Source organism: Erpetoichthys calabaricus, chromosome 3 (genome assembly GCF_900747795.2).
Source record: "Erpetoichthys calabaricus chromosome 3, fErpCal1.3, whole genome shotgun sequence".
Classification (NCBI taxonomy): domain Eukaryota; kingdom Metazoa; phylum Chordata; class Cladistia; order Polypteriformes; family Polypteridae; genus Erpetoichthys; species Erpetoichthys calabaricus.
Window position 1 is genome coordinate 257,673,091 of NC_041396.2, and position 13,596 is coordinate 257,686,686.

The window sequence follows — 13,596 nt, forward strand, 5'->3', positions numbered from 1 at the left end:
GGTTCATTTTATGTTTTGCACTATAGGTTCTTAAAATATTGGTTGCAGCCTGTCTGCTTTTTAGGTTGCACAGAGTCACGATTTTGAATTGTAATCAATTGGATTCAATCAATAGGGTTGTTTGAAAGGCGTCATGAGATGGGTTAAAGCGGGTACTTAAAGCAAATGGCACTGTTATGCTATGACCAGCATTACCAATTCTCCAAGCAGGACTGCGCAAACCCCGTAATAACTTGCATCAGCAATTTTCCAAGGTACAACACACATACACATACGGAGGACTGTCAGCAATGATTCTTCAAGGGCGAAGCAATTCCCACAACCCAGGATGTTTTTTTGTCTGCATGGTGATTCTTCAAGGAGACCCCAAGAGGTATTAAAGTCGGTGGAGAATCTGGGTCCTCAAGACACAAAAAAAAGGCAAAATTGGATTGTGAAAAAGAAATTTTTAAGAATCACTGTTTTACCCAATTGGCTTAAGAAGGTAAAATGCATTATAAGATTGGTAATAGTCCCTTTTAACAGCCTACATTGATTTAAATAAAAAATTAAAAATGAAAAAGTTGGCAATTGGTTTTTGACCCATTAGCCCTACAGATGCTGGCTTGGTTCTATGTCCTTTTTCTGGAATGGTGCAGCAATGTTTGTTTTATGCTGTGGATGTAAAATATTCTGTGTAGTCTGTATATCCTAACATCTTAGCCACTAAGTTCAGAGTAGAAACCCAACGATTCAGAGTAGTACTCTGCTTAAAAATAGTCATTTTTGTCTTTTATTTACCCTATGCTTGTAGTAATGGCCAAGAAATATTTTTCTCACTTTTTGCAGAAATAATATAACCATTCTTGACACCAAAGGATTCAATGGTCACCAACACTGAGCAAACAGCAAATATCAAAATGTTTATTAAAATATCAATTTACTGTACTTGTGTCTCATAATCCATATGTCAGATGTCTAGTCCTAATCTCTCACAGTTCCAAACATGTGTTTTATTTTTTTTAAAACTTCCCCAAAAACCCTGTTCTGAACAGCAAGGAGCGTGCTCAAATGAGAATTTTTAATTTATGAGACCCCTCCCTATCTGTGAGGGTGTTTTTCCACGTATTGGTCTCAGGTAGGCACTGTTGCAGCCTTGTGGAATAACTTCAGATGTATGCATCGAATCACAAGACTGTAGAATGAACATCTGCAGATATTTTATAGTTTTGGTGGATGAAAGAGCGGAGTTATGGGCGGAGTGGACTAGAGTTATCGGTCTTCAGGACTGGCTCCATTCCCAACTGTGGCAATTAGCATTTGGAAAGTTGAATTGGTTTCAGAAGCATTACATCCTCCAATCTCAGTCATCGTAGGGAAAATGTTTTCCCATGCCTTCTGCATATATAGCTTGCCATACTATTGGCATATATGGTTTTCCATATCTGAATTTCAAACAGAAAACTTTCTGGGAAAGGTCAGAATTTACAAACATTTATAAAAAATAAATTATTTTTTGGAGTACAAAGACAAGTATGTATATGTATGTATATATGTGTGTATATGTATGTATATATGTTTGTATATGTATATATATGTGTGTATGTATATGTATGTATGTATGTATGTATGTATATATGTATGTATGTATGTATGTATGTATATAAAATATGCCTCATCAGCCCTACCTGGATGGACCAAGGCTCTGAAAATCACTTTATTACGTAACTTCCCTCCAAAAAGTTGCCAATTGGTTTTTGACCTTTTATCTTTACAAAACCAGCTTGGTTCTATGTCCTTTTTTGGAGTGGTGCAGTGATCAATAATTGAACCATTTCTACCCTTAGTCACAATTACAGTGTTTTGGGAGAGATGGGTGAAGACACACTGTTCTGTTCGTGACCTTTTATGAAGGGAGTGGCACTGAAGATGGATTTTATTAGGAAGTCAAATGTACAGTGCATCCAGAAAGTATTCACAGCTTTTTCCACCTTTTGTTATGTTACAGCCTTATTCCAAAATGGATTAAATTGACTTTTTTCCTCAGAATTCTGCATACAACACCCCATAATGATGACGTGAAAAAAGTTTACTTGAGGTTTTTGCAAATTTATTAAAAATAAAAAAACTGAGAAATCACATGTACATAAATATTCACAGCCTTTGCTCAATACTTTGTCGATGCACCTTTGGCAGCAATTATAGCCTCAAGTCTTGTTGAATATGATGCCACAAGCTTGGCACACCTATCCTTGGCCAGTTTCGCCCATTCCTCTTTGCAGCACCTCTCAAGCTCCATCAGGTTGGATGGGAAGCGTCAGTGCACAGCCATTTTAAGATCTCTCCAGAGATGTTCAATCGGATTCAAGTCTGGGCTCTGGTTGGGCCACTCAAGGACATTCACAGAGTTGTCCTGAAGCCACTCCTTTGATATCTTGGCTGTGTGCTTAGTGTCGTTGTCCTGCTTAAAGATGAACCGTCACCCCAGTCTGAGGTCAAGAGCGCTCTAGAGCAGATTTTCATCCAGGATGTCTCTGTACATTGCTGTAGTCACTAGTCTCCCAGTTCCTGCCGCTGAAAAACATCCCCACAGCATAATGCTGCCACCACCATGCTTCACTGTAGGGATGGTGCCAGGTTTCCTCCAAACGTGACGCCTGGCATTCACACCAAAGAGTTCAATCTTTGTCTCATCAGACCAGAGAATTTTCTTTCTCATGGTCTGAGAGTCCTTCAGGTCCTTTTTGGCAAACTCCAGGCGGGCTGCCATGTGCCTTTTACTAAGGAGTGGCTTCCGTCTAGCCACTCTACCATACAGGCCTGATTGGTGGATTGCTGCAGAGATGGTTGTCCTTCTGGAAGGTTCTCCTCTTTCCACAGAGAACCTCTGGAGCTCTGACAGAGTGACCATCGGGTTCTTGGTCACCTCCCTGGCTAAGGCCCTTCTCCCCTGATCGCTCAGTTTAGATGGCCGGCCAGCTCTAGGAGGAGTCCTGGTGGTTTCAAACTTCTTCCACTTACGGATGATGAAGGCCACTGTGCTCATTGGGACCTTCAAAGCAGCAGAAATTTTTCTGTAACCTTCTCCAGATATGTGCCTCAAGACAATCCTGTCTCGGAGGTCTACAGACAATTTCTTTGACTTCATGCTTGGTTTGTGCTCTGACATGAACTGTCAACTGTGGGACCTTTATATAGACAGGTGTGTGCCTTTCCAAATCATGTCCAGTCAACTGAATTTACCACAGGTGGACTCCAATTAAGCTGCAGAAACATCTCAAGGATGATCAGGGGAAACAGAATGCACCTGAGCTCAATTTTGAGCTTCACGGCAAAGGTTGTGAATACTTATGTATATGTGCTTTCTCAATTTTTTTATTTTTAATAAATTTGCAAAAACCTCAAGTAAATTTTTTTCACGTTGTCATTATGGGGTGTTGTGTGTAGAATTCTGAGGAAAAAAATGAATTTAATCCATTTTGGAATAAGGCTGTAACATAACAAAATGTGGAAAAAGTGATGCGCTGTGAATACTTTCCGGATTCATTGTATTTACAGTAACACTGATAACAATTTACATATTCAAACAAAACTGAGCTGGAGATGGTACTGTAGCATCCTTTATTATTACATAAATAACTGTTTAAAGTTTAACATCTTGAATCATCTAGTGATGAGTCATAAATTAACAATTACTTCCTAAAGCAAATTTTTATTTTGCTACCTTTAGTAGGATGTCATCTGTTTCACTGGTGGTTTTTAGCTTTATACCCTGGGGTCCTTCTGTGGCTGCTAGTTTCCTATCAATTTCTTTATTAGGAGCCATGACAGACCCCTTATTGGTGTTCTGAGTTTAATGACAAAGCACTACCATCACATTTCAGTTAATACTGAAATCATTTGGATTAGTATGAGGTACAGTACACCATTCTAGGGTAACACTTGGAAGCCGAGTGCCATTTCCAGGCATAAGTTGTCAATAATGTGAAAGACTGAGGTTAAGTATAACGGCATAATAGATTTCATCAGGAAACATAAAATATCATTAACAACATGAATTTATGCTTCTGAGCTGTGATCGATGCAGAACATAGACTGAAACTTAATTGATTAATTATAATGTGAAAGGTAAGATTAAAACTGGGCTGCAACTTTTTTGGTTACATTAAAATAATTTTAAAATAGGTTGTTAATTTTATTAAGCAAATGTTCTTTTTTTTTTTTTTTTTTTTTGGGTCCCATTCTCACTTAGAATAATGTTTTGACAACTAACGTTGCTAATTCTGTTGAAGATTTTCAATAGTTTTTTTGAGAATGAGGCTGGTAGTAGATTTAATTTTTTTAATTGAAGTTACTGTATGATTTCCTGTTCTTTTATTATGTTAAAGTTGCTAAGGTGATGTGCAACTTAGTTCACCTATATGTCACCTTAATTAAATAAGAGTGTTAATGTTAGGGAGTGGAATTTGGAATGAAAATGAGCAAATGACAGAGGTGCCTTATTTATAATGTAAGTAAAATCTAAGCATGTTGACTTCAGCAGTATACATATGGCTGCCAATCTTTTCACCACCTTTTTAAAAAAAATCAATTAGATTTTATTTATTTATTTATTTATTTTACCTTAATGATGGATGCATTTTGTAGCTAATGCTAATATCAGCTATGTTTTTTGCCTGTAGGCACAACGTGTGTCCGTTTCAAAACCCCAGACTCGAGGTAAGTAATTGTTGTAATTTACAGACATTTTATTTTTACTTATACTTCCGTCTCCACATTGAATATCCTCCTATAGCACCTTAATAAATCCTCTGAATCCTACCCCCATTGCTCTGGCCTGAATTACATTCATTTATGAAAGATGCATCTTAGCAATTTTGTATTTTATTTATGCCTTTTTTCTTTTGTAATGAATTTGAAGTGATTCTTGTGCACTGAATGGCATTGAAATGTAATCATGTGCATCTTTCCAAATGTAAGTTCAGAGATACAAAGCAAAATTGCTTTATAATATTTGAAAATGTAACAAACATCAAGAAGATTTAGATTTTAGATAAACTGGGACCAAATCTATAACTACAGTGTATTATAGAGCTCATAAGAGAAAATCTAGCATTACTTTAATTGTATGTATTGGAAGGAGTTTAGTAGAAGATTGGATGAAGCAAAATGCATGCAAGTGACTAATGACTCATAGGGGCTGTTGTGAGATAATCCTGATTTAGTAAGTAAGAAGTTGCAGAAACTGCTTTGAGGAGGAGCTGTGAATGAAGATAAGGTGCATGGACAAGTGGAAAAATCAATGGAAATTCTCAACTGTCTGAATTTTGATGGATATCGCTTGTTAAAAAGGGCCAACCAGCCAGGGTATAAGAGAAGACACCTTTGATGCAGAGGCTATACAGCTTTTGACAGATGCAGGAGATATATGTAAATTGATATGAGAGGTGTGAAACACAATGGTTGTGTTTGAAAGTGTGGACGAAAAAATGCACACTGAAAAGCAGACAGATAATATTTTCTCAATTCTCGTTTATTTATTTCTTTGGAGTCGCAGTAAGTAGAGATTCAAAAGAGTATAACCTATAGCCGCAAAGCTCAATTGAACCCCGAGCAAAAGCCAGGAGGGGTTTTTTATACTTCAGCATCTCATGATTAATAAGACAGAAAAAACATCCTTATCATAACAGCAAAGTTAAACAATATGTCTGTTGAGCTAAGCATTATCTGTGTTTTGGAAGCTAAGCACAGGAGAGACGCCTTTGCATAAACTACATGTCCAGTTCTGCAGCCTTGTGACCTTGTCCCTGAAACATTCACTCTGAGCAAAGGAAAACAAGAAACAGCTTACATTTTATTCATAGTGGACACTATTTCTCCTGAACCCTGGAATAACATATTTTTTGTTAATTCATAAGCCAAAGCGTCTCTCACTGGCAAGTTACAAAATAGTTTTACAAACACAAAGAAACACATAGTGCTGAGGAGAACATTCTTCTTCTACATTCCCCCCTTTTTTTTTTTTTTTTTTTTTTTTATATTTGTTATACAGGAGTAACGCGGGAGAGAGTAGGAGAAGGGGAAGGAGTGGAAGGAAAGGAGGAAGAAATGGGAAGCATGCATTCGTCGTGTAACAGATAAGCTTTGGGCACGGAGGCAGTGAAATACTGGGACACAATAGATCTAATTAGGGGGACTATACAGCAGGCCACAAGCAACAGAATGATAAAGGCAACGGCAAGTGAAATAAAAACTGACCTAAGCCATTGGCCCCAGGATCCAAAAGTAGACATAAACCATTGATCCCAGGGGTTAGAAATGCCAGAATTTGTAGCTAATTCATTTGAAAGGGCAGTTAAACCTGTCAAAGCACGGGTGATTGATCCATCGGGAGCCGTATTATTAGGGATGTAAGTGCAGCACGCATCACCAAACATAGCACATACACCCCCCTTTTCAGCAAGGAGCATATCTAATGCTAATCGATTTTGCCAAGTCATAAGGGATGTTCTGTCAAGCTGTTCATGTATCCCTTCAACAGCCTCTTTAGTAAAATTCAGGAAACGCTGTTGGTTGTAATATAAGTAATTAATCCAATCTACATTTTTATTTATTGTAATTTGGGGGAAAATAGACTCAAAGCCAGCAGCAACTTGATCTCGTGCTTTAAATTTATCAGGGACTCCGCGAGGGACACCAATGGAATCAAAGTAAACGCCAGGGCCGTGAAGAGAGAATGTGGAGGGGTCAAGAGAGCGGGGTCGGCGACGTCGGCCAGAGCTGGACGACACGCGAGGAGAATTCAAAGGGAGGAGGCGGAAAGGCATAACAAGTTGGGTTAATGCGCATGTGCCAGTCCAAATAGGGGGAAGAATATCAAGTAATTTTAATGTACTGCACATCCACCAAATATCAGCACGCGGAGTGGACTGTGTCAACAGGAAAAGTGATAATGTAGAATTAAATGAGGTGGAATTAACCTGGAAAGTCTGGGAACAGAAGGAAGAAGGGATATGACCAACATCAATACTTCGGAAGGGGGAACTATAATTATTAGAGAAGCAGGTATAATTGCCTTCATGAGACTGGAACATCGGGGGAGTCATTTGAGGAGTGGGGGGGAAGAGGAGAGAAAGTGTAATGCAGTTAGAGTCTTTTGGTGTGGATGGAGAGGTAAAAAGGGCAAGGAGACAAGGAAGACCAACAGGGTCAGAAATATTAGAAAGAGGGAAAGGGACAGTAGCCAAATGTGGCCTGGCCGTAGCACAGGCGTAGCAATCAGATTGATTTACTTGCTTAGCTGAATATAATACCCACTGCAACCAACGGTTCTGATCGCCATAGCCAGTTTCAATTGAAAAGGTGGATGAAAGGGTGGAAATATTCATAATCTTAACCGAAGAAAAGTCTGAACCAGAAGTTGGGGAGACAGGTGTGTGTGCAGGAGAATGAGAGGTGTTAGTAACAGGATTGTCAATCTTAATTAGAAATCTCCCTAAAGGGTCAGTTCCAGATACATATGCCCCTAATATATAGGTTCCTGAGTCATGTAGGGAGGGGCGCTTCAAAGTGATAATCAAGGGGTTACAATGGTTGTCGACACATTCATGAGAAGCATGTCCTTTTATGATAGAAAATCGATTTTTCAAACCGTACTTTTGGGCCTCAAAAGGCTGATAACCCCAGTCCTCAGGTCCAGTATTAGCAAAAACCCATTGCCAGGTGTCACAGTTACTTCCCCAATAATACCTGGAAACCGTCATACACACGTATTTGTCAGACCAGGTCCACTGGGCTTGTCGACCAGTCCCACAGTCGATAATAGAGCAAAAATCAACCTGCAGTGATGTGGTGATTCCTAGCGGGAAAGTCAAGGTGACCAGGGCAGTCGACAAGGGAATGAAAAAACATAGGAGCGCAGCAATCAAGGGTGCCATCTCTTGCAATGTGAGGCGTGAATCCAGGCGGGCAATCCTTCCACTTTGACTGCATGTGGTGTGGACAGAAGAACTTGGAACGGTCCTCTCCACCTCGGCTGATGCCAATGTTTCCTCCGAGTGTCACGGACGAGGATCCAAGTGCCTAAGGGAATCGGCGTGTCTTTAGATGGAAGATTAGTCCTCCAGGCCTGGTTAACCTGCTCGTGGACTTCTTTCAGAGAAGCTCGGAGACCTGTAAGACAAGATAGAAGATCATTGTCCACAGTGTGCAGGTTAACATTTCCCATAACCATGCCCACAGGCATGGGTCGTCCGGTCAGAATTTCAAACGGCGACAGTCCTAATTGCCGGTGTGTTCTACCCCTCAATCCCATTAAGGCCAGAGGTAAAGCGTCCAGCCAGGATAAATTTGTCTGCTCACAGATTTTGGCTAATTTAGATTTTAGGGAGCCATTGCACCGTTCCACAATGCCTCCACTCTGGGGGTGGTATTTGCAATAATGATGCACATTTATCTGGAGCCAGGTGGTAAGTTCATTTATAATGGAATTCACAAAATGAGTGCCATTATCAGTTTGTAATTTCTGTGGTATGCCCCACCTAGGAATAATTTCTTTGATTAAAGCTTTAGCTACAGTTTTAGCATCAGCGTGTTTAGCAGGGAAAGCTTCTACCCATCGGGAGAACACATCAACAATTACTAAACAAAAACGGTAACCTTTAGACGGAGTTAGTTCAATGAAATCCATTTGAAGGTGTTCAAACGGACCCATCGGATTAGGTGTAACGGCGGGACTTACCTGGGTGCCTTTCCCTACATTAAACTTTTGACATAATGCACAGCGCCTGCAGAACTGCTCTGCATATGTAGAGAAGCCTGCAGCTTCCCAGTGTTTTTCAACATCCTGAATCATGGCGTCCCTTCCAGCATGGTCTAGACCATGAGCGATTTTTGCCATACCTGGGAAAGAAGCCTTTGGGAGGAAAGGTTTGTTAGTTTGCCTATGGGTCCAGACTCCATCAGAGAGGGACCCTTCTTTGGACCATGTTCTTTTTTCTCTGTCCGTGGCTGCACTCTGTAAAGAAACAAGTTGATTATCAGGGTCCTGGTTATTTCTCTGTTGGAATAAAGAGATTGGTGTGTTATTATATGCAGCCTGTTTAGCAAAGTGATCAGCTAATTCGTTTCCTTTGCTGACAGGATCTTGTTTTCCTGTGTGAGCTTGACATTTAACGATTGCTAACTTTGATGGTTTAGTTATAGCTATTAAGAGGGATTCAATCAGTTTTTGATGTTGGATCGGTTTGCCAGCGCTGGTCTTAAATCCTCTTAATTTCCACAAGGCTCCATGATCATGGCAGACTCCAAAAGCATATCTGGAATCCGTATAAATTGTTATAATTTTCCCTTCGGACAACTGGCATGCTCGGGTGATAGCTATCAATTCAGCTGCCTGCGCGCTTAAATTTGATGAAATTCGGTTGGCTTCCAGCAGGTGGCCACCTTTCACTACTGCATAGCTGGTCGAGGGTGTTCCATTTTCCAATCGCAAAGAACATCCATCCACAAAAATTAATTCTCCAATATCTAACGGTGTTTCATGTAGGTCTAGTCTAGGCTTTACAACTTTAGCTATTTCATCATGACAGTCATGTGGCTCTCCGTCTTCTTCAGTTGGAAGAAGAGTGGCTGGATTTAACACTAGAATTACCAGAGCCTACGAAAAAACTCGTAAATCCGTCCCACCTTAAATCGCGTCTTAAATCCGTTTGCACCTCTCCGCCAGAATCCTTTGTCATCTAAATGTGCTGATAAAGCTACTAGCAGCCAGCTATTCCATCCCCCCCCACCGACTTAGAATGAACTTCTCTCCTAGCTCAAGCCTTGCCTTGATTTGATTACCTGGGATTGAAGTGGAGTTTTACAGTGGAAATAATTCTAGCGTTATTTGGAATACACGCATTTCATGTGTGTTCCATTTCTATAGTTGGCTGTGCAAACACATTTTTAAAACAGAAACGTTTTTCATATTCTAATAGTAAATGACAAAATGTAGGCATAAACTATATAACGTATGAAGCCTGAAGTCCATATATCAAAGAAACACTTTCACAAAAGGTACAAATAAAAGAACACGTGCGCCTTCATGCAAAAAAAAAAAAAAAAAAAAAAGCCGCGTTAGCATGCCACATTGACTTTCTTACTACAACTGCCGTGGTGGCGTAATGGTATCAGCCCCTGAGTGGGAATCAGAGGGTGGCGAGTTCGATTCCGCACGGCTCCACTTCGAAAAATTAACTGCTCTTATTCTTACAATTTTAGAATAACAATATAAATTTGATTTCAGTCTGTAACAGGCGGTGTAACTTATGATACTGGTAAAGGTTAGCTTTTTTTTTTTTTTTTTTTAATTCACTTTTCATTCTCGCAGTCGCATTCAGAATCAATCCATACAACCCCATCTGACACAGCTGGTTTCACATAAATAAAAGTGCACTTTTATTCAAGACTATAACCGAAGAATAAAGAAAGCAAGTTACAGTTGGTGGTTGATACAACAGCTTGCGTGGTGCAATGTTAAGAACTGCTGATTTCCGATCCGTGCTATATAAAATCATCACATTCAAATATTAACAGTTCCCACACACCCAAGGTCCGCCATTCCTACATTTACGACATGTGTACTTGTTGCAGTGTACACACCTCTCTGTGCTATGGTTCCTATTACAGTGAATGAGCACCTGACACTGTACTTTCTTCCCTGGGGGAAGCTGAGGTCTTAGAACGGAAGTTTGTTGACGCTGTATCATCTTTTCTTTTTCCATCGCCTTTTCCTGTAAGAAGCGACGACGAAGTTCCTCTGCAAGGTGAGCCATGAACACTCTTCTTTTCTCAGCGGACCCCGTGCATGCCTTATACAGTACGTGTGCGTTCATCGCTGCTAGGTCAAGGATGTTGTACAACACAGCAACCGGCCACCTGCGTGTTCCTGTGCGCACTGAACAAGCACGCGCCGTCTGGTCCATGATGTCAACGCCACGCTGGGGAAAAAAGAAAGACAAATATATGTGACATTTTGAAGAAATCATTTTATCACCAGAAGAGCACCAGAATACTTCGTCACACTAATATTTTTTTCATTAGCATACCTTCATGTGGTTGTAGTCTGTGACCGTGTTTGTTTTTTTTTTTTTTTATCTTGCCCAATCTCCACATCATGGTGCATTGTGCTGAGAATGCAGACAGACTTCATCTTTTTGGGCACATACACTGTCAGCATGGCACTGGGAGATCTAAACACCAGCGTGGAGAATTGTTCGTGTACTGAACTGACTTTAGCTGCAGGTGGAAGTTCCCGTCGCACTTTATTCATGGTGCCAAGCAGAGCTGTATTGCGGTGCAGCAGTCTATTAGCCAGCGAAAGTGACGTGAAGAAGTTGTCTTTTGTTACGGTTCTGCCTTTTTGGATTGCGGCAGATTTGGAGACAAAGTACATGTGCAATGCCACTCCTTATTTAGGAAAAGATCCCAGTCGTCCCACGGGAGAAAGACTTTCCGAGTCTGTGGTCATAAAGCTTATGGAGCCATTTCTAGACAAAGGCAGAACCGTAACAACAGACAACTTCTTCACGTCACTTTCGCTGGCTAATAGACTGCTGCACCGCAATACAGCTCTGCTTGGCACCATGAATAAAGTGCGACGGGAACTTCCACCTGCAGCTAAAGTCAGTTCAGTACACGAACAATTCTCCACGCTGGTGTTTAGATCTCCCAGTGCCATGCTGACAGTGTATGTGCCCAAAAAGATGAAGTCTGTCTGCATTCTCAGCACAATGCACCATGATGTGGAGATTGGGCAAGATAAAAAAAAAAAAAACAAACACGGTCACAGACTACAACCACATGAAGGTATGCTAATGAAAAAAATATTAGTGTGACGAAGTATTCTGGTGCTCTTCTGGTGATAAAATGATTTCTTCAAAATGTCACATATATTTGTCTTTCTTTTTTCCCCAGCGTGGCGTTGACATCATGGACCAGACGGCGCGTGCTTGTTCAGTGCGCACAGGAACACGCAGGTGGCCGGTTGCTGTGTTGTACAACATCCTTGACCTAGCAGCGATGAACGCACACGTACTGTATAAGGCATGCACGGGGTCCGCTGAGAAAAGAAGAGTGTTCATGGCTCACCTTGCAGAGGAACTTCGTCGTCGCTTCTTACAGGAAAAGGCGATGGAAAAAGAAAAGATGATACAGCGTCAACAAACTTCCGTTCTAAGACCTCAGCTTCCCCCAGGGAAGAAAGTACAGTGTCAGGTGCTCATTCACTGTAATAGGAACCATAGCACAGAGAGGTGTGTACACTGCAACAAGTACACATGTCGTAAATGTAGGAATGGCGGACCTTGGGTGTGTGGGAACTGTTAATATTTGAATGTGATGATTTTATATAGCACGGATCGGAAATCAGCAGTTCTTAACATTGCACCACGCAAGCTGTTGTATCAACCACCAACTGTAACTTGCTTTCTTTATTCTTCGGTTATAGTCTTGAATAAAAGTGCACTTTTATTTATGTGAAACCAGCTGTGTCAGATGGGGTTGTATGGATTGATTCTGAATGCGACTGCGAGAATGAAAAGTGAATTAAAAAAAAAAAAAAAAAAGCTAACCTTTACCAGTATCATAAGTTACACCGCCTGTTACAGACTGAAATCAAATTTATATTGTTATTCTAAAATTGTAAGAATAAGAGCAGTTAATTTTTCGAAGTGGAGCCGTGCGGAATCGAACTCGCCACCCTCTGATTCCCACTCAGGGGCTGATACCATTACGCCACCACAGCGGTTGTAGTAAGAAAGTCAATGTGGCATGCTAACGCGGCTTTTTTTTTTTTTTTTTTTTGCATGAAGGCGCACGTGTTCTTTTATTTGTACCTTTTGTGAAAGTGTTTCTTTGATATATGGACTTCAGGCTTCATACGTTATATAGTTTATGCCTACATTTTGTCATTTACTATTAGAATATGAAAAACGTTTCTGTTTTAAAAATGTGTTTGCACAGCCAACTATAGAAATGGAACACACATGAAATGCGTGTATTCCAAATAACGCTAGAATTATTTCCACTGTAAAACTCCACTTCAATCCCAGGTAATCAAATCAAGGCAAGGCTTGAGCTAGGAGAGAAGTTCATTCTAAGTCGGTGGGGGGATGGAATAGCTGGCTGCTAGTAGCTTTATCAGCACATTTAGATGACAAAGGATTCTGGCGGAGAGGTGCAAACGGATTTAAGACGCGATTTAAGGTGGGACGGATTTACGAGTTTTTTCGTAGGCTCTGGTAATTCTAGTGTTAAGGTAGAGCATCTTTCAACAGTGACATTGGACAAAGTATAGAGTACATTTTGATAGTGTATTGCTCTTGCAGTTGTGAGATGTGAGGTCTTAGCCTGTACTAAAATAGAATGAACGGCGTGAGGTACCTTTACTGTTAGGGGGCTCATGAGCACAATATCCGTACTGGCCAGTACAGCTTCAGTTGTAGCAGCCACAGCCCTAAGGCAAGGTGGAAGAGCTGTAGCTACAGGATCCAATTTTTTCGAAAAATAGGCTATTGGCCTTTGTTTGTCTGCATGTAGTTGTGTTAAAACTGCATTCATGAATCCCCCCTTTTC

The 13,596-nt window shown here is 40.6% G+C and overlaps 1 protein-coding gene across 3 annotated transcripts in view; it reads left to right on the forward strand.

The window, feature by feature from the left end:
* troap (trophinin associated protein) overlaps positions 1-13,596 on the forward strand; it is a 103,447-nt gene that overhangs the window by 57,327 nt on the left and 32,524 nt on the right. For all 3 annotated transcript variants that reach the window (XM_051924067.1, XM_051924065.1, XM_051924066.1), the window contains exon 7: positions 4,662-4,698. In XM_051924067.1, the coding sequence (XP_051780027.1) occupies positions 4,662-4,698 (37 nt within the window). The remainder of the gene's footprint in view (positions 1-4,661; positions 4,699-13,596) is intronic.